At 40.3% G+C, this 25,940-nt stretch overlaps 1 protein-coding gene across 2 annotated transcripts in view; it reads right to left on the reverse strand.

Moving 5' to 3' along the window:
• Window positions 1-951: 951 nt before the first annotated feature.
• Window positions 952-25,940, reverse strand: part of LOC119041362 (ubiquitin carboxyl-terminal hydrolase 7-like) — an 85,306-nt gene continuing 60,317 nt past the window's right edge. For both annotated transcript variants that reach the window (XM_037134585.2, XM_053667343.1), the window contains exons 4-11: window positions 22,738-22,876; window positions 15,483-15,571; window positions 12,593-12,701; window positions 11,336-11,466; window positions 4,583-4,637; window positions 3,534-3,614; window positions 3,186-3,276; window positions 952-1,085 (exon numbers count right to left, since the gene is read on the reverse strand). In XM_037134585.2, coding sequence (XP_036990480.2) covers window positions 967-1,085; window positions 3,186-3,276; window positions 3,534-3,614; window positions 4,583-4,637; window positions 11,336-11,466; window positions 12,593-12,701; window positions 15,483-15,571; window positions 22,738-22,876 — 814 coding nt within the window. In that variant the 3' untranslated portion in view covers window positions 952-966. The remainder of the gene's footprint in view (window positions 1,086-3,185; window positions 3,277-3,533; window positions 3,615-4,582; window positions 4,638-11,335; window positions 11,467-12,592; window positions 12,702-15,482; window positions 15,572-22,737; window positions 22,877-25,940) is intronic.

Raw genomic sequence — 25,940 nt, forward strand, 5'->3', positions numbered from 1 at the left:
ACCTGAAAGAATGATACAAGAATTCTGTTTCTCCACCCTTGTCCACTGATTCTAAAATATGTATTGCTTGTCCAGACCCAAATATCCAGCATGGATAAAGACAATTCTTCTGAGTTAACAGTGTCTCCTAGCACATCCAGATGCATGTTTGCCACGGGACTTCCCAATATGCAACTTGGTGCCCGAAGTGGCCTCACCAGCAGAACCAGACCAGAGCTGTGGCCCACAGCAAAATGGTACTGTGAGTTATAAAGGAGCCGGCTTGGAGAACACAGCATGATCTGAAAAACTGTAAATCGGTTGAGCCTATGAGTCAAGGTTATGAGGCTGCAACAGAGACCCTGGAGGACCAGCCCAGTGATGGTGCTGCTGACCCTCCCACCAGCCAGGAACTGGCCACAGCCCATGTCTACCTGACGCTCACTGTTCTGCCAGCAGCCTGGAGTTCCTCAAGGGCAATGTGAAAACAAGCAGGGATACCAAGTGTCAGGGAATGAATAACAGAAAATGCACCCCTCATTCTAGAAGTCGTGATCCTCAGAAAACTGTTAACTCCATCCCACAAAAGAGCAAAATAACATCAGCCAATACCAGACTCCACAGGACTCACAAATTCTACTTATGAGTGGAGGAAACTGAGAGAACCCCGGGCACTGACACCAGTAAGGGGAGAAACAGAATAACGGATGAAATGGGAAAAAGTCTTCAAACACAGGGACTGAGCTTCAATGTGCCAGGTGACGGCCCTACCTCTGATGAACAAGCTCTATGTCCATTTCCTGCTAACACCTTCCTTGGCCCCTTCCCATTCTATCATACCAGCAACACACTCAGAGTTCTCTAAAATAAAATGCCCACATCAAGAAATAAAATCCTTTTGAGTGCTAGATACCAGCACAACAGGGAAAGATATGAGGAAATTCTTAGTTCAGAAGTAAGCAAAAAAATTCACGTGTAAATGAAAAGCTACACCAAGACACTGGCACAAAATTCCCAGATTACCTGCAAGCCGTGCTCCCCGGCGTCATATTTGTTGTCACCGTCTAGTTGTTCTACTGCCACATAATCCACAAATGATTCAAATACTTTAAAGAGAGAAAGAGAAAGGTCAGCTGAAGTTATCAGTAAAGCTTCCATTATAATAAAGCCAACTCAAGTACATTTAGGAACACCAGGGAAGGGAATGTCAGTAACTGGCCTTGAGTGGTAACTCTCAGCCTCCAACACAGACCCGTTAAATGTGCCCTTCACACCTTCACCAATCTAACCAAGGTGAAAACCTTAAGGAGACTGACATGGTTTCCTGAAGGTCTTACAAATGGTAACAGGCAGTAAATAAATAGAAAAGATTAAAAAATAACAAGAGAGTATCTTACGATTTCAGGGCAGGGGTTCTTAGGACACAAAAAGCAAAGATGGATACACTGGGGATCACTAAAATTATCAGATTCTGTGAAACAAATGCCAACATTAGAAGAGTGAAAAGGTAAGCACAGGATGATCTCAGTCTGGGGGATGATCTCAGTAACTTCACCAAGAATTAGCATCCAGAGCACAGGAAGAACTCCTGCCGTAGTGGTGAAAGAAGAACAGGAACTGGCCTATTCTCCTGCACTGAACAAGTGAAACACTGGACTCTGTGGAAAACAACAGAGTTCACGCTTTGGACCACAGGCAGTGAAAGTGGTGGTCCCAGAGACAGCCTGTCGAGTGTCCCAGCTACTGTGTACTTTCCAGGCCACAGCACAGCAAAGAGAAACCCAAACAGGGCCGGCCATCCCAGAGACAACAAGGGGCCCAAGGCAGCTCCAATCTGTAGGAGAGAGTGCCCAAGAACAGAAAGTTGCACAGGAAGAGAGTTACAGAGGCTTGCAGGGGGTTCTCCTGGAGCCTTCTGTGACTGCTAATCACATTCAGTACAGTGAGGAAATCATCTGGGGCTGGAGAAAGAAGCATCGCAAGGATTGGGGAACAGCCCCCGGCACTCCTACAGCCTGGGACTAGTGGGTGTTCCCTCCCGCCATAGTGGAAAAGCCTCCTAAGTCAGGCACATCAGGCTCAAAACTCGGAAAGCTGTGGCCTCAGTTATGGGCACAAATTAGCTCTCAACTAGAAACTGTTGCACTCCCACAAACTGTTATAAAACCCTACACAAAACTTACAAAGCAAGCCTTGAAAAATACAAATCATTGCCAGGTAACTTAGCTGTGCCCCAGAACAAAGGATAAGAATATTCGATATCCAACAAGAATACACTCACAATGGCCGGCATCCAATAACACATTACCAGACACACAATGAGGCTGGAAAATACAGCCCATGGTAAAGACAAAGATGACTCAACAGAAGCAGACCCAGAAGTCACCGAGGTGACAGTTTGTAGACAAGGACACTAAGTTAGTATTAACTGTATTGCATTATGGTCAGGCAGTACCCAAACTGCCAGTAAGCACATGAAAAGGTGCTTATGATCAGGGAAGTATAACTTAAAACCAAGATAGCACCATATTCCCGCCAAAACGTCTAGTCTGGCAACTGACAGCTCTCACACAATTCTGGGGAGGAGGGCTGTGTGAAGATGATAAGGTTCACACTGTGGGAAACTTGCTGGCTTTACCTATTAACTTGAACATGTACAGTGTCCCCTGTAAGCCAGCCATCCCGCTCACCGTAAATGCAAATATATGTGCACCAGAAAGAGAAAAAACCAAGGTAGACAAGGGGCTCATGCCTACAGCTTCACACTATAAACAGTAGACAGTCCCAAAACTCTTGCAGTATGTCTGCAAGGTGAAATACTATAATCAATAAAAGTAACTAAATTATTGTTACTTGAAACATAGGTGAAATTCCACAGACATTATACTGAGCAAAGTAAATGAGAAACACTATAACCTACATAAGTATTTTCCACATGTAAATAATAACCTATAACAGGACATTAGAATCCCAAACAGTGGTCTCCTCTGAGAAGGATGTAGTGATGGGGAAGGACTGAGACAGGGCTGGGTGAGCCAGCAAAGTTCTGTTTCTTGACCTGACTCTCCACTCTGTGAGCTGTGTACTCATCATTTGGCAGTTTTCTCTCTACGCGCAAGCTTAATCAGGAGCACTTGCGTGAGTAAAGCTTGAATCACAACTAAATGATCAGATGGTCAGCAGGCAACTGTGTGCATAGAACTTACTGTTTTTCTTTCCTTTTATGCTCAGCTGGATATCATAATAATCTTCTCTTCTATCAGATCGATAGTCCACCTCTTTACACTGGATATAGGACTGCAAACGAGGGAAAGATGGCACAAGCATTATTAATCAGCAGAATGTACACATTTCAAAATCTTTTAAAATTATCCTTTTAAAGTGATAATCATTGGAGGAACAAGTATAAAGGACACAGGGACAATAACTAAGGGGGGTGGAAATGGGAGGGAGGTGGGGATCACGGGGCGGGTGGGCTGGGAATCGAGAAATAGAATACTGTACTTGAAAAATAACTAAATAAAATTTAAAAAAATAAAGTGATAATCACATACCACCATTTTGCCTCGGAATAACTTAGGTATGGTGCCTTCTACACATGTGCCTCTCATCTTATTTTCCACGTTATCAAGCAACTGGAAGAGAAAGTTTGGGCTTTAAGAGAATGTTATGCTTAATCAACATACGGTAATTTGCAATGTGACTAGGAAATTGCAATGGTCCAAGACATTCTAAGACTATAAATAGTATGACCTTTGGCATGCAATTATCAAAAACAAACAAAATCTTCTTTCTTGGTTGGATGGTTACAAAAATATCTACATGCAACAGTTGAGATTAACCCTCTAAACAGCCTCCGGAATGAATTAGTAATCTGTAGTGCCTTTAGAAGCATTTTTTATATTCATTTTACCTCTGTGGAAAAGCATGTAAATTGAGCACTAAACTTAACTCGTATTGGTCCACACCAAGAGATTAATGAGGTTGAGCCTGTCAACAGGATTGACTGGTTTGTCCATGGGTATTTAATGAACTGGATTCAATCCAGCTAGTGCTGCAAAAAGAAAACACACCTTGCCCAGCCAATCACCTTGAATAGCCATTTCATGTTTTGTGTGTGTGTTTGTGCATCTTTCATCACAACTGAAAGAATGGGAATTTGCTAGTGACTAGAGCTGGTTTTGGGGAGAATCACTCACACAGAGGTCTGCCTCAACCACAAGTTCTGTGCAAAGAAGGGGTCTGGATGCTGCAGGGTAATAACAGAAGTCACTCTTGCAAACTGAAGCCGGGGAGTCAGAACAGCTACTCCAGCCCATAACAACTCAAGTAGATATTCCAATTAACACATTATCCTACTACAATATTTAAATTCAAGTTTCCCCTCAGACTTCCCTCTCAAATAATTTTTTTATTCTTTCTGGCTTTTAAACTATATAAATGCGGCTTTTTTCCTTCTAGCCTAGTTTTGGGCCCGAACAAACATGGGCTCATCTAAATTATGGTAGCATGAAGTATGCCTGAGGTATTACTTGATAACAACTTCTGACAGTGCTTCAACATATTAAATGTCAGTAGTATGTACTTATAGCTGAAAACTTACCACGCGGCATAGCTCTTGAACATCATGTTGCATGAAGCTATCTAAAGTTTCCCACCTTGAAAAGATAAAGTGAACATTTATATATACCAAAGCACCCAAACTTCAAATAAGAGTAAATTAATAAGCAGTACAGATTAAAAACCACACTGCATAATCATCCATCCATTATTCTTAAGTTTACTTTCTGACATTATTTGGGAGGTTGCAATTCAAAGATAAACTGAGTTTTGTCAGGACACCCAAATGCTCACAACTTTATCTTGTTCTAAACAACTTACTGCAAGAGGAAGGCATGTTTGCAAGTAAGTATAGGAGGGGAAACCCAGCAATATCAGAATTTTTAAAATTGTATACTTATTCTTACATGTTTAAACTTCAGTCACCTTCAAAGTGCTCTCCATTTGATGCAATACACCTATCAAGACATTGTTTGCACTGCTCAAAACAGTTTTTGAGCTTGTCAGTTTTGATGCTTTTTAATGCTTCTGCCATTTTTTGTTTCACCTCTTCCACATGCTCAAAATGTTTCCCTTCCAGGATTTTTTTCATTCCCAGAAGAAAAAAAACACCACTTGGGGTAGAATTGGGTGAATACTGGGTATGGGGCACAAGGGGTCAGGCTGTTTTTGGTCAAAAACTGCTGAACACTCAGCATGGTGTGCGGCAGGTGCATTTGTAAATCACCCATCATGAAATGGGCAAACATGTTGAAAGGGTCTTCAAAAGAAATTCTCTGAAGTGGAACACAGTCTTGCACAACATCACCTAGTACACTGATACACATGGGTTCCTAGAACACACACCTAGAAGGGGAACCCAGTACTACAAGGGGGCTGCCCTCTAGAAGATAATTCCAATTTGGGGGGTTGTACCCCTCTGTAATTTATTTAAAATTTGTACATGTCCTTTTCTTTTAAAAAAATAATTTTGTTGTTGTTCAATTACAGTTGTCTGCATTTTCCCCCCACCACTTCCCTCCACCCTAGCCAAACCCATCTCCCTCCCATCCTTCCACCCTCCCCCTTGGTCATGGTCCATGTGTTCTTTGTAGTACTTCCTGAAACCCCTTCCTCCCAGATTGTTCTTAATTTCAATGTCTCTGATTATATTTTGTTTGCTTTTTTCTTTTTGTTGATTATTTTCCAGTTAAAGGTGAGATCATGTGGTATTTTTCCCTTACTGCCTGGCTTATTTCACTTAGCATAATGCTCTCCAGTTCCACCCATGCTGTCATAGAGGGTAGGAGCTCCTTCTTTCTCTCTGCTGCATAGTATTCCATTGTGTAAATGTACCATAGTTTTCTGATCCACTCATTTATTTAGGGCACTTACGTTGCTTCTAGCACTTGGCTATTGTAAATTGTGCTGCTATGAACATTGGGGTGCATAGGTTCTTTTGGACTGGTGTTTCAAGGGCTCTTAGGATATAATCCCAGCAGTGGAACTGCTGGGTCAAAAGGCAGTTCCATTTTTAGTTTTTTGAGGAAATTTCATGTTGTTTTCCACAGTGGCTGCACTAGTCTGCATTCCTACCAACAGTGCACTAGGGTTTCTTTTGCTCCACATCCTGTCCAACACTTGTTTATTGATTTGTTTCTGAAGGTTATTCTGACCAGTGTTAAGTAGTATCTCATTGTGGTTTTAATTTGCATCTCTGTGATGGCTAGTGATGCTAAGCATCTTTTCATATGTCTCTGGGCCCTGTGTATGTCCTCAATGGAGAATTGTCTGTTCAAGTCCTTGGCACATTTTTTAATTGGGTTGCTTGTCTTCTTAGAGTGGAGTCATATGAGTTCTTTATGTATTTGGAGATGAAACCCTTGTCTGAGGTATCACTGGCAAATATGTTTTCTCATACAGTTGGTTCTCTTTTCATTTTACTACTGTTTTCTTTAGCCATGCAAAGCTTTTTAGTTTGATGAGGTCCCATTTGTTTTTTTCTTTTCTTTATGTCCCTTGCTTTAGGGGACATATCAGTGAAGATGTTGCTGCGTGGAATGTCTGAAATTTTCCTGCCGATGTTTTCCTCTAGGACTTTAATGCTGTAACAACTTATATTTAAGTCTTTTATCCACCTTAAATTTATTTTGTGTATGGTGTAAGTTGTTGACTGAGTTTCCACTTGGTGATCGAGTTTCCTTTTTTTGCATGTAGCTGTCCAGATTTTCCAATACCAATTGCTGAAGAGGCTATTTTTATTCCATTTTATGCTTCTTCCCCCTTTGTCAAATGTTAATTGACCTTAGAAACTTAGGTTTATATCTGGGCTCTCTGTTCTATTCCATTAGCCTATGTGTCTGTTCTTATGTCAGAATGAGGCTGGTTTGATTATAGTGGTCTTATAATGCATTATGAGATCAGGTATTGTGATCCCCCCTACTTTGTTTTTCTTTCTCAAAATTGCTGCAACTATTTGGGGTCATTTATGGTTCCACATAAATTTCTAAATGCTCTATACCTGTGAAATGTATCATTGGTATTTTAATAGAAACTGCGTTGAATCTATAAATCACTTTGGGTAGTATGAACATTTTGATGATGTTAATTCTTCCAATTCATGAACATAATACATGTTTCCATTCATTTGTGTCTTCCTTAATTTCTTTCTTCAGTGTTGTATAGTTTTCTGAGTACAGGTCTTTTACCTCCTTAGTTAGGTTTATTCCTAGGTACTTCATTTTTCCTGTTGCTATATCAAATGGGATTTTTTTCCTGACTTCTGTTTCTAATATTTCATTTTTGGTGTGCAAAAATGCCTTTGATTTCTGAATATTGACTTTGTATCTCACTGCTTTGCCAAATTCACTATTAGGTCAAGTAGTTTTTTGGTGGAGTCTATAGTATTTTCTATATACACTATCATGTCATCTGTAATGACAGTTTTGCTTTTGGATCGTTGCTTTTACTCTTTTCCAATTTGGATACCTTTTATTCCTTTTTCTTGTTTGATTGCTCTGGCTAGGACTTCTGACACTATGTTGAATAGAAGTGGTGAAAGCAGGCATCCTTTTTTTGATCCTGATCTTAGTGGGAAGGCTGTAAGTGTTTACCCATTGAGTAGGATGTTGGCTGTAGGCCTCTCATATAAGGCCTTTATTAGGTTGAGGAATGCTCCCTCTATTCCCACTTGCTGAGTGTTTTTATCATAGATGGGTACTATACCTTATCAAATGCTTTTTCTACATCTATTGATATGATCATGCGATTTTTGTCTTTTGTTTATGTGATGTATTATACTTATTGGTTTGTGAATATCATACCATCATTGCATCCCCGGGATGAATCCCACTGGATCATGGTGTGTGATCTTTTTTATGTATCACTGGATGCGATTTGCCAATATTTTGTTAAGGATTTTAGTGTCTATGTTCATTAGCAATATGGGCTACAGTTTTCTTTCTTTGTTTTGTCTTTATCTGGTTTTGGGATTAGGATGATGCTGGCTTCATAACAAAAGTTTGTGAGTCTTCCATCTTCTTGAATTTTTTGGAATAATCTGTGAAGGATAGGGGTTAGCTCTTTCTCAAATGTTTTTTACAATTCTCCTGCAAAACTGTCTGGTCCAGGGCTTTTGTGTGTTGGAAGCTTTTTAATTATTGCTTCAATTTCATCAGTTGTTATTGGCTTACTACTTATTCATTCAGTTTTGGAAGACTATTTTTGTAGAAATTTGTTCATTTCACCTAGGTTTTTACATTTCTTGGCATATATATAGTTCTTCCAAGTAATTTCTTAAATCCTTTGTATTTCTGTGGTATCAGTTGCAATCTCTCCTCTTTCATTTATAATTGTGCTTATTTGGATCCTTTTTTTTCCTTGATGAGTCTGCTTAAAGGCTTGTCGATTTTATCTTTTCAAAGAATGAACTTCTAGATTTATTGATCCTGAGAATTGTGCTTTTGGCCTCTATGTCATTTAATTCTGCTCTGATCTTGGTTATTTCATCCTTCTACTTGCTCTGGACTGTCTTTGTTGTTGTTCCTCAGGTTCTTGTAGGTGTAGAGTTAGGTTGTTTATTTGAAATGTTTCTATCTTTTTAGGTAGGCCTGTATCACTATGAAGTTCCCTCTCAGGACTGCCTTAGCTGTGTCCCATACATTTTGAATTGTTGTGACTTCATTTTCATTTGTTGCCAGAAACTTTTTTGATTTCTTCCCTAAATATCTTTCTTGACCTATTCATTGTTTAATAGCATGCTATTCAATCTCCATGAGTTTGAGTGTTTGGGGGGGGTTTCCTTGAGGTTGATTTCCAGTTTCAGTCCCTTGTGGTTGGAGAAAATGTTTGGTATGATTTCAATTTTCTTGAATTTGTTGAAGATTGTTTTGCATCCTGTCATGTGGTCTATCTTTGAAAATGGTCCATTTGCATTTGAAAAGAATGTGTATTTTGCTTCTTTGGGATGGAGGGCTCTATATATATCAGTTAAGTTCATTTCATCTAGGGTGTTGTTCAGTGCCACAATCTCTTTGTTGATATTTTGTTTGGAAGATCTGTCCATTTTTGACAGTGGGGTGTTAAAATCCCCTACTATAATTGTGTTGCTGTCAATATCTTTCCTGAAGTCCTCCAATATTTTCTTTATGTATTTGGGTGCTCCTATGCTGGGTACATATATATTTACAATGTTTATGTCTCCTTGATGGATTCGTCCCTTGAGTATTATGAATTGACCTTTTGGGTCTCTTTTTATGGCTCTTTTTTTGAAGTCTATTTTGTTGGATATGAGTATTGCTGCCCTGGATTTTTTTTTCCCTGTCCATTTGCTTGGAATATTTGTTTCCAGCCCTTCACTTTCAGTCTGTATAGGTCTTTTGTTCTGAGGTGGGTCCCTTGTAGGCAGCATATGTGTGGGTCATGATTCCTTATCCATTCAGCTATTCTATGTCTTTTGATTGGGGCATTTAATCCATTTATATTTAAGGTTATTATTAATAGGTGCTTATTCATTGCTGTTTTTTCATACCTGTGTTCCTCTCTCTGTTTTTCTTCCTGTTCTTAAAGCAGACCCTTTAGCATCTCTTGCAGAGGTGGCTTGGAGGAGGTATATTCTTTGAGGCTTCTTTTGTCTGGGAAGCCCCTTATTCGCCTTCCATTTTAATTGAGAGCCTTGCTGGATAAACTAGTTTTGGTCGCAGGCCTCTGGTTTACATAACTTGGAATATTTCTTGCAATTCCCTTCTGGCTTGGAGCCTTTCCATTAAGAATTCAACTGCTAGTCTTATTGGGGCTCTCTTGTCTGTTTTTCCCTTGCTGCCGTTAAGATTCTCTGTCTTGGAATTTTGCCATTTTAATTATGATGTGTCTTGAAGTGGGCCTCTTTGGGTTCTTCTTGATGGAACTTTCTGTGCTTCCTGGATTTGTGTGACTTTTCTCTCTCATCAATCTAGGGAAGTTTTCCATTATTACTTTTTCAAACAGGTTTTCTATCCCTTGCTCTTCCTTTTCTCCTTCTGTGTATCCCTTTATACAGATATTATGTTTCATGTTGTCCTGCATTTCCCTTAACCCCTCTTCATTCTTTCTGAGCCTATTGTCCTTTTCTTGCTCTTTCTGAGTGTTTTTTTCTACCTTGTCCTCCAGTTTGCTGATCTGAACCTCTGCTTCACTAGCCTGCTTTTGATTCCTTCCACTGTGTTCTTTGGTTCAGAAATTATACTCTTCATTTCCTCTTGGCTCTTGTTGATAGTTTCTATTTCCTTTTTCATGTTGATATAGTTTGCACTGAGTTCATTGTAGTTTCCCTGTAGTTTTTGGTAATTTTCTTTCAGCTCATTAACCATGATAACCATGGCTTTGAACTCAATATCTGATAGTTGACTTGCCTCTATTTCATTTAGCATTCTTTCTGAGGCTTCCTCCTTTCCTTTCACTTGGGGATTGTTTCTTTGTCTTCCCACTGTTTGTGGGGCTCTTCTTGTTAGCCTCTGCTTCTTAAATTGATATGTTCTGAGTCCCTGGGTTTATGGCATGAACTTCTATGGTAGAATACCTGTGAGATTCAATGGTGCAGTCTCCTTGATCTACTGAGCTCACTGGTCTTGGGCTGCCATTTATGTTGGCTCTCTGTATGTCTTTGGGTTTTGATTGTTGTTGGGGCTTTCTTTGGTGGGTCCTTCCTCCAGCTGCTTAACTGAGGGTTACTCCATCCACTACATCTTGTATTCTGTTGTGCAGGTGTAGACAGATTGTGTTGAAGCTGGTCTGTATGAGGTTTTGAGGCTTTTTCTCTCACTCTTGTTCAATTTTTTGTTCTAGGTAATTCCTGCACCATTCAGCTATATTTCAAGATCAGTACTGGGATGATGTTAGGGTGGCTTCCACTCCCTCCTTCACCTTCTTTCATTGTTATCTGTTGGTGGGTCCTTTGTTGGTGGGTTTCCTCTTCCAGCAGGTATCCCGGTGTTCATAGCCATCACCTACTATTTTCTGTGATCAGTTGGAGGGGGAAGGCAAAATGGCTTAAGACAGTGGGAGTGTATTCTATGGTATTTAAAGTACCAACCGACAGAGAATAGATAGGAGATCCTTTGGATATATACATGTCCTTTCTTGACAGATAAAGCTTTAAGTTGTAAATTATTTCTCAAGCAAAATTCTAAAACCAAGCTGTTCTTTCCAAAATGGTCAAATAAAATACAATGATAAATACACTCTAACATAATTAAATGCCTACACAGTGACTACAATTCTTCTGTCACCTCATTCACCCTTAAAGGAGCAGCAGAAGGAAAGGTAGATTTCCAATACATACCCAAATGATTTTGTTAGCTTTTTTGTCCCTACAGGCTTATCGCTGTGCTGTAGTTCATAGAACACTCTCTGCAATGCTAAAGGGATACTTTTGGATGAGTCATCACCCTCTGCTGGCATCATATAAATGGCCTAAAAGGATTAAGAAATAAAAATGAAATTTGACATGAAAGTACCATTTCTAATATCACAATGGCTATCGTGCTTTAATAAGGCTTTTAATTATGCCCTCCATAGGTCAGAAAGTTTTCTTTTTACACTTGAAATCATAAAAGTCTTTAGAATCAGTCTAGAAAGTACAAGGCAGCAAAAAATAATAATATTTTTTTTCTATTACCTATAGCTCACCATCCAAAGACAACCACTTTCATTTCAGACTTCTCAGAGCAACACTTTAAAACAACATTACTTATAAACAGAAGAGTTAATGGAACAAATGCTACTGACATTACCCACATTCAGCTATCCCTGGGATACATCCTACCACAGTAACTCACCAGAAGAACAGTGAAAACAAGAAAGCAAAGCAGCAGACCAGCCAGCGCTGCCCCACAACCAGGAGTCCGTGTTGCCTGCACTGCTCCATGCTGCTCACATGACTTCCTAAAGTACAGATGGCTGGCTCACCTGTATTACATTCTAGGGAAGTCTATTCTGGTTTAAACAGTCTTACAAAAATAAATTTTTTCACCATGGTTGGTGTGGCTCAGTGGATTGAGTGCCAGCCTGTACATCAAAAGGTCGCTGGTTCCATTCCCAGTCAGGGCACGTTCCTGGGTTGTGGGCCCGGTCCCCAGTAGGGGGTGCTCTAGAGGCAACCACACACTGACGTTTCTCTCCCTTTCTCCCTCCCTTCCTCTCTGTCTAAAAATAAATCAAAATATTTTTTTAAATCAATAAATTTTGTCTATAATATGTAAAAACTACATTTTGCAGCTAGTTTTCCAACTGATCAATTTTTCATATAAAACTTTTTCAAATGTTGTTCATGGCTTTCATATTGAAAAAATACCCATGTCACTTCTAGCTTAGGTTAGGATCATTAGCTGTAGTGAACTCTTGACTACCCCAGTTAGCTTTAAGTGTCCAAACACTGAGGACTAAAGATAGGCGCAAGCATAAAATAGGGGCCTCTCTGGAGACAGCACTGTAGTAGGAGAAGACGAGGCAAAGTTTGGCAAGAGGACTTTACTTGTCCCTTAATACTTGAGAAAAAAGGGTGGGTGGAAGATTGAGGACAGAAATACCATCCATTTACCTTTCGTAGTTGATTTGTGAAAAATAAAGTCTGCAGCAGGCTGTTCATGTAACAGGTCGCTCCCTGATTCTTCAAACCAACATAGCCAGTGTGCTTCTTTGAATCCCACCTATAAGATCAGTTTGAGGTTGAGGGAAAACCACACAGGACACCTCCTTGCTTCTGCAACATGTGTGCAGCAATTCAACCAGATGCCAGCCTGCTATTTCCCACCATCCTGACACAGGAATGAAGGCTGAGCACCCCTCCAAGTTAATGACTCATCACCAGGACCACGGCACTGAAGACACCAAGGCCAAGAGTTCTTATCACAGGGCTCCCTTTAATGGTCATTGATTCTGTCCACCCAAGTACATGGACCAGTGCTAATTCAACCCCAGCATTGAAGAAGCAGCTTAAAACACTGCCTGCTGAGAGCAACATGACCATCACTTACCAAGATCAGTACTCACAGATACAAATTACATTCTATAAACTTGGAGCAAACTGACCCCCAGTGTAGTTCTATTACATTCATATTAGGTCACATGCACTCAGCAAGAAATGGAAACAGGTTGGGACCCCTCTTTTCTCTTGTCATACACACAGGGAAGGACAAGTATGTATACTGGCAAGTTTTAATGCAGACTTTCAAACATCTACAACCTTTTCTTCTTAGTCTTCTATAATGCAAAGACATAAACAAATGTGATCGCCACAAAGTGTGACCAATCTTTTTGTGAGGTCAACAGTACTCTGATTCCAGAGGTTAGTCCATGGCCTTGCAAACATACTCAGGTGTGTAAAAGGTCCCAGTTAAAATTCATGTGTGTGTTAAAATAATTTTTAATAAATGGTAATGGAAAAAATACACTAAAAATAATTTTTAAACAATTTTTAAATTGTAAAAAAATGCAAGAACCCTGAGATACAAATGATTATTTGAAAAAGTATAATCATAAAGATTTAAGAGATAATGGTTGAATACGTTTTTTAAATGATTTTTTAAATTTATTTTTAAAGAGAGAAGAAGGAGGGGAGAAAGAGAGGAAGAGAACATTAATGTGTGGTTGCCTCTCACGTGGCCCCCACTGGGGAACTGACCCACAACCCAGGCATGTGCCCTGACTGGGAATCAAACTGGTGACCCTTTGGTTCATAGACCATACTCAATCCACTGAGCTACACCAGCCAGGGCAGTTGAATAAGTTTTGACATGTGTGGCTGAACCAATAAATCTCTTTTGACTGGTAATCCTGAAAACCCAATACACTTTTTAAAGTCAAGAGATACAGGAAAAAGGTTTGAAATGAAAAGGGGAAACCCTCACACAATTTTAATTAGAGCTCACTTGCTTCAGCCCCCTACTTTAGGTCTTTCAATACAAGATGAATGCATGTTTTGAAAAGGTTACTCAAGAAAAGCCTGATTCCTCTGATATCAGTTCAATTAATATAAAGCTAGTAAATGTTATTAGTGTTTTTAAAAACAATTCCAGTGCCTCACCCAGACTACTTTAGCCTGGATCTGGATTTAGTATTAATTCCTTCATGGCCACCCCACTGCTCCTCTGCCCCCTTCCATCAGAGTCAACCAATGCACTCTTGCCCAAGAGTAAGTCCATGTGGAAACAAAGTATGGCAAGTAAGAGATTGGAACCTGTCACTTAACTTCTTCCTAGATAGAATGTTACAGTTTTACTCTGAGCCTTCATAGTCTGGTATTCTTCTACAACCTGCTCCCAACTTACTATCTCAACCTTCAGATCCATCCTTCAATGTAGGAGACCATTCTGCACTGCGTGAGCCCAGGTCCCATGCCCACGGATAGGTTCTTTTGTGGGGAATTAGGCCTGCTATATACCTAGGCCACTTTGAGTCTTGCTTTTTGCTAAAAACTCTCTCACCCGGATTTGTGGCAAACATTTATTGCAAAATAACTTCCTAATATCCATGCTTAACCTTCCTAGGACCAGTGTAACCAGTCCAATCACTTTTCCCTTTTCATTTGCAAATATCCTTCTTCTGTAATGTGAGTAGCTCCTTTGTTTTCTGTAAAAGGTAACCACCTAAAGCAACCTGTGCATAATAAATGAGGACCATCATATAATCTGCAGAGAAACGCAATAATGGCTGGTCATGGCAAGAGCTGAGGCTTTTGCTCCCCTTGAGAGAAAAGCCATGCTGTCCCTCTTCCTCCACCGAATTCAGGAGTCCATGTGAATGTCTCATTTCATCCATGATGACGTGGACACTGTGGGCCACTGTCCACATCACTTCAACTTCCCTCATATTCTGCCCAATCCCAAACTTTCTTGCTGGTGTCTTTATGCATGTCCTTCTCCCTGAATTCCACTGCCCCACCTTATCAACTAATAACCCAATACACTCTGTAAGGCTAAAACTACTTATTGCATACAGACCCTCCTGAATTGAGTGGCAGAAGTAGAAGCATCTCCTTGTAGGCTGTCCGCTAAGCTCTACAGTGCCCCACTCACTACCTCATCTGCTCAGCAGGGCCACCAGCACACAAGGACATCCCCGACCTCTTCAAGATAAAAACGGAGCACCTCCTGCTGCAGTTATTTACGTTTTGGTCTTGCTCCTTTGCCTGACCAGTCTGTACCTTCTTTATGAATAGAAACCCAAGGCTGTCTCGTCTTGTTGACCACCTGATTACATCTGTAGTGAGCAGCAGGGTCTGGCATACAGCATCTTGTTCAATAAATCTGCTAAACGAAGCAGTGAATGTGGAGCTGGCGTACATGTCTATATGTTCCATGTGTGCCAAGGGACAAGCACAGAGAGGGAGCTTCTCTGTGGAATCATGCATTTCTGATCATGTGTGAGTATTGCTCTCACTACAGCACAAAACACGTCTCGTCACAGCACACAAATAAGGAAAAACTTACGCAACTCCATGGGGAGCATCCGCCTGTACAAAGACTTCAAAAGTCACTTTGTCATCATCTATAAATCCTTTCTCAGGATCAGTCACTTCCTAAAAAATAAATAATAATAAGCATATCCAACTTGTATAAGATCACACAAATGCTCACTTCATTCCAAAGTGACAATTACCCTAGTTAATAAATTAAAATAGTGCTTTTTCAAACACCCAAATTATGCTTGTACTTTTGCAGCATTTTAGTTTATTGTGAACAGTGTTATCTAAACAAGAAGTGGCATCCCCCAGGATGCTGGGAAGATGGCGACGGAGTAAGATGGAGCTGATACTAGCTCCTGTACTCATGGGTGAAAATCCTGGCAGATCTATAGAGAAACAGCACAATAAACCATCGGTTACCCAGCATTTATGAAATTAAAAGACCAGAGATTGTGACCGACACTGAAACACCAGACGGCGGTAGAGTCAGCTACTGGAGCTGGATCTCACGCGGCCCCTGTGCTGCCACCAGAGCAACAGGCCTGGGAGCCGGGGAGTCAGGTACGGAAGCCGAACACTCCAAGCCCCTGTGACGGTCCTGGGAGACAGAGGAGTCAGGAACCGGAGCGGGGACATTCTTGGCCCTTGCACCGATGCCATAGCTACCGGCCTGGGCAATAGAAGGGTCAGTTGCAGGAGCTGGGACACCAAAGGCCACTGTGACACCACCATAGAGACAGGCCTGGGCCCTGAGGAGCCAGCTACGGGAGCCAGGACGTTCACAGATCCTGTGCCGCTGCCATAGCGACGGATGCCGGGATAACGGGACATCCGGTCGCCTGGATGCCGGGGAGTCAGGTACAGAAGCCAGGACTCTCCAAACCCCTGTGAAGCAGCAGAGGAGCCAGCTACGGGAGCCGGGAAGTCCTCAGATCCTGTGCCGCTGCCATAGCGACGGAACTGGATGCCGGGGAGTCAGGTACGGAAGCCAGGACTCTCCAAACCCCTGAGACAGACCTGGGTGGCAGAGGAGCCCTCTACGGGAACTGGGACGCTCTCAGCCCCTGTGCTGCTGCCATAGTGACGGGACTGGACACTGGGGAATCAGGTACGGGAGTTGGGACATTCTAAGCCTCTGTGCCACTGCCAGAGAGACAGGACTAGACGCCGGGGAGTCAGGTACGGAAATCGGGACACTCCAAACCCCTGTGACGGCCCTGGGCGGCAGAGAGAGCCAGATATGGGAGCCAGGACATTCCCAGCCTCTGTGCCGCTGCCCTAGTAACGGGTCTGGGTGCTTGAGGAGGCGGCTACTAGAGCCGGGACATTCAGCAGTGGTAGGCGACCAACGCAGGGACCAGCGCGAGGACCAGCGTGAGTGTAGGTGGAGATGAAGAATATCAAGAAACTTCAAGGAGTCTGCACAAGGATCATACCACAGAAGTTTACACCATAAAACCAGGGTTTTAGAACAGATCAATTTTAGAAGCAGAGACTAACAAGAAGAGTCTCAAACAATGGGAAGACAAAGAAAGAATCTCCAAATGAAAGAAAAAGCAGAAACTTCAGAAAGAATGTTAGATGAAATAGAGGCTGATCAACTATCAGACAGTGAATTCAAAGCACTGGTTATTACAAAGTTCAAAGAGCTCACAGTGAACTACCAGAAACTACAGGGGAACTATAATGATCTCTCTGCAAACTACAGCAACATCAAAAAGGAAATGGAAACTATCAGCAAGAGACAAGAGGAAATGAAGAACACAATTTCCGAATTGAAGTACACAGTAGAAAGTTTCCAAAGTAGGATAGATGAAGCGGAGGATAGGATTAGTGAGTTAGAGGACAAGGTAGAAAGCATCTCACAGAAAGAGCAAGAAAATGAAAAGAGGCTCAGAAAGAATGAAGAGGGATTAAGAGAAATGCAAGACAATATGAAACGTAGTAATATCCGAATAATAGGAATACCAGAAGGAGAAGAAGAAGAAGGATAGAAAACGTATTTGAACGAGTAATGAGAGAAAATTTTCCTAATTTGATAAGAGAAAAAGTCTCACAAATCCAGGAATCACAGAGAGTCCCAACCAAGAGGAACCCAAGGAGGCCCACTTCAAGACACATCATCATCAAAATGGCAAAATTCCAAGACAAAGAGAGAATCTTAAAGGCAGCAAGGGAGAAAAAAGAAATAACATACAAGGGAGCCCCAATAAGGTTAGCTACTGACTTCTCAGTGGAAACACTTCAAGCAAGAAGAGAATGGCAAGAAATATTTCAAGTAATGAGAACCAGAGGCCTACAACCAAGGCTACTTTACCCAGCAAGGCTCTCAATCAAGATAGATGGCCAAATAAAGAGCTTCCAAGACAAAAGAAGTCTAAAAGAATATGCTTCCACCAAACCAGCTCTACAAGAAATAATAAAAGGACTGCTTTAAGGGAAGGAAGGATAAGAGGGAGACAGAGAGGAACACAGGTACAAAAATGGCAATGAATAAGTACCTATCAATAATAACCTTAAACGTAAATGGATTAAATTCTCCAATCAAAAGACACAGAGTAGCTCAATGGATAAGAAAGCATGACCCACACATATGCTGCCTACAAGAGACCCACCTCAGGACAAAAGACCATCACAGACTAAAAGTGAAAGGCTGGAAACAAGTTTTCCAAGCAAACGGACAAGAAAAAAAAGCTGGGGTAGCAATTCTCATATCAGACAAAATAGACTTAAAAAAAAAAGGCTATAAAGAGAATCCCAGAAGGTCACTTCATTATACTCAAGGGAAGTATCCACCAAGAAGACATTAACATTGTAAACATATATGCACCAAACATAGGGGCACCCAAATATATCAAGAAAATCTTAGAGGACTTCAAGAAAGATATTGACAGCAACACAATTATAGTAGGGGATTTTAACACCCCACTATCAAAAATGGACAGATCTTCCAAACAAATTATCAACAAAGATATTGTGGCATTAAACAACACCCTAGATGAAATGGATTTAACTGATATATATATAGAGCCCTTCATCCCAAAGAAGCTAAATACACATTCTTTTCAAATGCACATGGAACATTTTCAAAGACAGACCACATGATAGGACACAAAACGAGCCTCAAAAAATTCAAGAAAATTGAAATCATACCAAGTATCTTCTCTGACCACAAGGGACTGAAATTAGAAACCGACCCCAAAGAAAAAAGCCCAAAGCACCCAAAAACATGGAGACTGAATGGTATGCTATTAAACAACGAATGGATTAAGAATGAAATTAGGGAAGAAATCAAAACATTTCTGGAAACAAATGAAAATGATCTCACAACAACCCAAAACTTATGGGACACAGCAAAGGCAGTCCTGAGAGGGAAGTTTATAGCAATACAGGCCTACCTAAAGAAAATAGAAACATTTCAAACAAACAACCTAACCCTACGCCTGCAAGAACTCGAGGAACAACAACAAAGATGGCCCAGAGCAAGCAGAAGGAAGGAAATAACCAAGATTAGAGCAGAATTAAATGACATAGAAACTAAAAGCACAATTTTAAGGACCAATGAATCCAGGAGTTGGTTCTTTGAGAAGATAAACAAAATAGACAAGCCTTTAAGTAGGCTCATCAAGAAAAGAAGAGAGAGGACACAAATAAACAGAATCAGAAATGAAAAAGGAGAGATTACAACTGATACCACAGAAATAGAAGGGATTGTAAGAAATTACTATGAAGAACTGTATGCCAAGAAATTTGAAAACCTAGGGGAAATGGACACGTTTCTAGAAAAATACAATCTTCCAAAACTCAGTGAAAAAGAAGCAGAAAATCTAAATACACCAATAACAGCAAATAAAATTGAAGCAGTAATCAAAAAACTCCCATCACACAAAAGCCCTGGACAAGATGGGTTCACAGGAGAATTCTACAAAGCATTTAAGGAAGAGCTAACCCCTATTCTTCACAGACTATTTCAAAAAATCCAGAAGGATGGAAAACTCCCAAATTCTTTTTATGAAGCCAGCAGCATCTTAATTCCAAAACCAGATAGAGACACAACAAAGAAAGAAAACTTCGGGCCAATATTGCTGAAGAACATAGATGCTAAAATCCTCAACAAAATATTGGCAAATCGCATCCAACAATATATCAATAAGATCATACACCATGATCAAGTGGGATTCATCCCAGGGATGCAAGGATGGTTCAATATTCGCAAATCAGTAAATGTAATACATCACATAAACAAAAGCAAAGACAAAAACCACACGATCATATCAATAGATGCGGAAAAAGCTTTAGATAAGGTACAACACCCATTTATGATAAAAACACTCAGCAAAGTAGGAATACAGGGAGCATTTCTCAAAATAATAAAGGCCATATATGAGAGACCTACAGCCAATATCATACTCAATGGGCAAAAACTAAAGCTTTTCCACTAAGATCAGGAACAAGACAAGGTTGTCCACTTTCACCACTTCTATTCAATATAGTATTGGAAGTTTCAGCCACAGTGATCAGGCAAGAAAAGGAAATAAAAGGCATCCAAATAGGAAAGGAGGAAGCAAAACTGTTACTGTTTGCAGATGACATGATAGTGTACATGGAAAATCCTATAGACTCTACCCAAAAACTGCTCAAACTAATTAATGAATTTGGCAAAACAGCAGGTTACAAAGTCAATATCCAGAAATCAAAGGCATTTTTGTATACCAACAGTGAATCAGCAGAAGCAGAAATAAAGAAAAAAATCCCATTTGATATAGCAAAAAGAAAAATAAAATATCTGGGAATAAACCTAACTAAGGAGGTAAAAAACCTGTATGCAGAAAACTACACAGCCCTGAAAAACGAAATCAAGGAAGACACAAACAAATGGAAACATATACCTTGTTCATGGATTGGAAGAATTAACATCATCAAAATGTCCATACTACCCAAAGCAATATACAGATTCAATGCAATACCTATTAAAGTACCAATGGCATATTTCACAGACATAGAACAAACACTTCAAAAATTTATACGGAACCATAAACGAGCCCGAATAGCAGCTGCTCTTTTGAGAAAGAAGAACAAAGTAGGGGGGATCACAATACCTGATATCAAACTGTATTACAAGGCCACTGTAATCAAAACAGCCTGGTACTGGCATAAAAACAGGCACATAGACCAATGGAACAGAACAGAGAGCCCAGAAATCAACCCAACTCTCTACAGTCAATTAATATTTGACAAAGGGGGCAGTAACATAAAATGGAGTAAAGATAGCCTCTTCAACAAATGGTGTTGGGAGAACTGGACAGCTACATGCAAAAAAAATGAAACTTGAGCACAGACTTACACCATACACCAAAATAAATTCACGGTAGATAAAAGACTTAAATGTAAGTCGTGACACCATTAAAGTCCTAGAGGAGAACATTGGCAAGAAAATCTCAGATATTTCACGCAGCAACTTCTTTACTGATATGTCCCCTAGAGTAAGCAATGTAAAGGAAAGAATAAACAAATGGGATCTCATCAAAATAAAAAGCTTCTGCACGGCTAAAGAAAACAGTATTAAATTAGCAAGACAACCAACTGTATGGGAAAACATATTTGCCAATGATACCTCAGACAAAGGTTTAATCTCCAAAATATACAAAGAACTTACACGACTCCACTCTAAGAAGACACCCAACCCAATTAAAAAATGGGAAAAGGACTTGAATAAACACTTCTCCAAGGAGGACATACAGAACATTCAGAGACACATGAAGAGATGCTCAATATCGTTAGCTATCAGAGAGATGCAAATTAAAACCACAATTTGATACCACTTTACACCAGTCAGGATGGCTGTCATAAACAAAGCAACAAACAACAAATGTTGGAGAGGTTGTGGGGAAAAGGGGTCCTTAGGTCACTGTTGGTGGGATTGCAGACTGGTACAACCATTATGGAAAACAGTATGGAATTTTCTCAGAAAAATAAAAATCGACCTGCCTTTTGACCCAGCAATTCCACTGCTGGGATTATATCCTAAGAATCCTAAAACATCAATATCAAAGAACCTATGCACCACAATGTTCATAGCAGCACAATTTACAATAGCCAAGACTTGGAAGCAACCTAGGTGCCCATCAGTAAATGAATGGATCCAAAAATTGTGGTAGATACACACAATGGAATTCTATGCTGCAGAGAGAAAGAAGGAGCTACTACCTTTTGCAACAACATGGATGGAACTGGAAAGCATTATGCTGAGTGAAATAGGCCAGGTGCTGAAAGACAAATACCATATGATCTCACCTTTAACAGGAAGCTAAACAACAAAACAAACAAGCAAGCAGAAAAAAAAAACAAAGACACTGAAATAGAGAACAAGGGGATAGTGACCAGAGGGGAGAAGGAAGGGAAGTTAAGGGGAAAAAGGGGGAGGGATTTGGAGGAACAAATAGGAAGGACACAGGGACGAGAACTAAGGGGGGTGGAAAAGAGAGGGAGGTGGGGAGCAAGGGGCGGGGGAGGCTGGGATGGGAAAAATAGACAAAAAACTGTACTTGAAAAATAACTAAATAAAATTAAAAAAAAAAAAAAAAGAAGTGGCATCCCAGAGGCACTGGGAGTGCCAGGCCATGGCATGGAAAATGAGGGATGAGGGCACGCTCATTGCAGCAGGGCGGGGGAGGTTCCACAGAACCCATGGTAGGAGACCGAGCAGGACGTTCCTAAGCACGTTTCCACCTCTGCCAAAACAGCCAACATGAACTGACTTGAGAATTCATGAAGCTTCGTGAAGCCACCCTGCACCGTGTCTGACTTATGGAAGGATCCCAACTGATATTATTGCTTTTAAAGGAAGTGTATACCTATCAGGAATGATGCTATTGACTAGCTTACAATGTTTGACAAAATGTTGAGACTTTAGTCCTGCTGGCTCAAAAAAGGTCAGGTAGGAAGGAAACACATAGACAGCTGCCCAACTTATAAAACAAACACTTTGATTCTAAAATGAATGAAGGTGCCCTGGCAAGGTAGCTCAGGTGCTTAGAGTGTCACTGTAGTATAACAATGTTGCATGGTCAATATTTAGTCAGGATACATATAAAAATCAACCAATGAGTGTATAAATAAGTATAACAACAAACTGATGACTCTCCCCTGTTCTCTTTCGCTCCAAAATCAATAATAAATGAATAAATAAATTAGTAAATAGCAGGCTATGAATAATGTAAGATGTAGGGGAATACAATATTGCTCAGATTATTACTCAGTCTAAACTCACTGTTACTTACACTCCAGTCCATAAAATTGGAAAATCCCCAATCATCTTCTTTGTGGAAGAATAAATGACTAATACGACGACTGTATGACTTCTCCTCATCTCTGTAATTTATTATCTTTAGCGCTGCTTGTGCATGACAAGACCATGACCTGTTTAAAGAAAACAATCTAAGCCTTAGGTGAAATATTTCATTGATGTTTATATATTTTTAAAAACACAGCACACAAAAATTCCCATATTTATCTTGTTTGTGTGTGGGGAGGGTGGGTGGTTGGCAACCATATTTACCTAGAGGGGAGAAAAGGCTAAGAAGGATTGAGGTGCCCTTACCTATTGGTTTAACTCTTGGCTTTATTTATTTTGTAATTTTTCAAAAGTTAAAGTCACATTTTTTTATTGCTATCTTTAAAATACATGTTGAAATTTTATAAGAGACTATAGTTTTGGGGTCAAGTTACAATTTTTGGGATAGCATTTTAAAAGAATAGGAAAACAAGAATGATGATAATGCTTTTTTAAAATAGACTTGAAGCTCTAGGTTCTACTAATGCAGGTGTCACTTGTCGGTGTCACTCCTGCCCCTGGTACCTTTACAGGTACTGTCAGTTTCTCAAGAGCACCTCTGACTCAGGCCTGTGGGCAGGTTTGTAGCAGGGGGCCCCTGACAAACTCTGAGCGTGGTGCTGAATCACAACCACAAGTGACAGAACCATAGATGGAGTCCGTCACGTTTGGGGCAGATCACAAAGGGCCTCCGGATCAGTGTTTAAAAACCAAAAGCTATGCCACTTTAAAAGTCCACTGAAAGGTTCACAATGCTGCAAACTCACTGAAACGCCGAAAAGAGCAGTGCCAGCGCATCGGCACTTCCACTTGCTCAGTGTTCTTATGCTGGATGTGAACTACTCACTGTTTCCAAACTACTGTTCAGACTGTGGCTATTAAGACTAAAATCTCGCTCAATACTCATCAGATCAGACCATAATTTGACCATAGGGGGAAAAATATCTTAACCTACATACAGTCCTAACTGCATTATAAAAGGGGCTTGGCACTTCTTAAAACTTCCAGTAAGAAACATAAAATGAGTAGTACTTCCTAAAGCTTTGACAGAATAGCTAGAGCTAGTGTCCTCTGGGGCACAAACTGCTTACGGGAAGTGAAGGAAGTGATAGAAAGTGGGACAAGGGCAGAGCAAGCAGCATTGTTCCTTCTCTGAGCATCTGTGGAGACAGTACCACAACACAGCAAAGAGGATTGACCTGCCCTAGTGAATATCTAAGGCTCTGCCCCTTACAGTAACAGGTGCGCACAAAGATATATGGCCACCACTAAAGGAGTTCACCACCGCCAAGCCCTTATTATATGAAATGTTAAAAGGACTTATCTAAGAAATAGAAGATCAAAAACTATGAAGAGTTAAATAACAACAAACCCTCAGCTAACAACAACTGAACCTAAAAAACAAAAACTAAGCAAATTAGAACAGGAACAGAATTGCAGAAATGGAGATTGCAGAAATGGAAGGTTATCAGAGGGGAGGGAGAGGAAGACAATGGGGGAATATGTATGGGTAATAAGAAGCAGAATAGGTAGACACAAAATAGTCAGGGGGGAGTTAAAATAGTATAGGAAATGGAGATGCCAACGAACTTATATGTATGACTCATGGACATGAACTAAGGGGTGGGGGCAGGGGGATACTAGAGGGTGAGGAGGGCAGGGCAGGGAGGAGGGAGATAAAGAGAAGGGGGAAAAAAGTGGGACACCTATAACAGTATAACCAATAAAATATACTTAAATTTTTTAAAGAACTTTCCTTAACTACAATTTTCCCCTTGGAGAGTTACTGGTGAATAAGAATTAAGCTTGGTAAACCAGTAGTCAGCCTCATGGGCTGACTAGTCTACTGAGTCTTGATTTCATGTTCCTACAAACTTTAGGGTTTTTTACTATATTTTATTGATTATGCTGTTACAGTTGTTCTGATTTTTCCCCATTTGCCCCTCTACTTAGTACCCCAACTCCCTCAGGCTATCCCCCTATCATTGTTCACGTCCATGGGTCAGGTGTATAAATTCTTTGGCTACTCCTTTTCCTACACTATACTTTACATCCCCATAACTATTCTGTAACTACCTATTTGTACTTCTTAATCTCACCTCTTTACCCATTCTCCCTTGCATCCCTCCAATCTGGCAACCTTCCAATAACTAATTTTTCTCTTGCTTTTAAGAGTCTCTCTTTATCTTTAACCTTTGACCTTTGAATAATGATGTGTCTTTGAGTGCATCTCTTTGCATCTATGATAGTTGGGACTCTGTGCTCTCTGGACTTGTATGTCTATTTCCTTCACCAAATTATGGAACTTTTCTTTCACTATTTTTTCAAGTAGAGTTCCAATTTCTTACTCTTTCTCTTTTCCTTCTGATACCCCATGAGGAAATTGTTAGACCTTTTAAACTTGTCTCATAGGCTATTTATACCATCCTCATTTATTTGGGTTCTTTTTTCTTCTTGTTGTTCTGTGTGGTTGTTTTTGCTTCCTTATGTTCCAAATCATTGGCGTAACTCTCAGCTTCATCCATTCAACTGTTGTTTCCATATAAATTGTTCTTTACTTCAAATAGTAAATTGTTCTTTACTTCAATTAGTGTATCCTTCATTTCTCACTGTCTTTTTAAAATATATTTTATTGATTATGCTATTATAGTTGTCTCATTCCCCCCCGCCCTTTATTCCCCTCCACCCTTTGCACCCCCTCCCACCCACATTCCCTCCCTTTAGTTCATGTCCATGTGTAATAAGTTCTTTAGCTTCTACCTTTCCCACACTATTCTTGCCCTCCCCGTCTATTTTCTACCTACTGTCTATGCTACTTATTCTCTGTAACTTTTCCTCCTCTCTCCTTCTCCCACTCCCTTGTTGCTGTCCCTCCATGTGATCTTTATTTCCGTGGTTCTGTTCCTGTTCTAGTTGTTAGCTTAGTTTGTTTTTGTTTTAGGTGTGGTTGTTAATAATTGTGAGTCTGCTGTCCTTTCACTGCCCATGTTTTTTATCTTCTTTTTCTTAGATAAGTTCCTTTAATATTTCATATAACAAGGGCTTGGTGATGATGAACTCCTTGAACTTGATCTTATCTGAGAAGCGCTTTATCTGCCCTTCCATTCTAAATGGTAGCTTTGCTGGATAGAGCAATCTTGGATGTAGGTC

This window comes from Artibeus jamaicensis, unplaced genomic scaffold, assembly GCF_021234435.1.
Source record: "Artibeus jamaicensis isolate MK-2021 breed Jamaican fruit bat unplaced genomic scaffold, CSHL_Jam_final contig_1353, whole genome shotgun sequence".
In the NCBI taxonomy this organism is placed as follows: domain Eukaryota; kingdom Metazoa; phylum Chordata; class Mammalia; order Chiroptera; family Phyllostomidae; genus Artibeus; species Artibeus jamaicensis.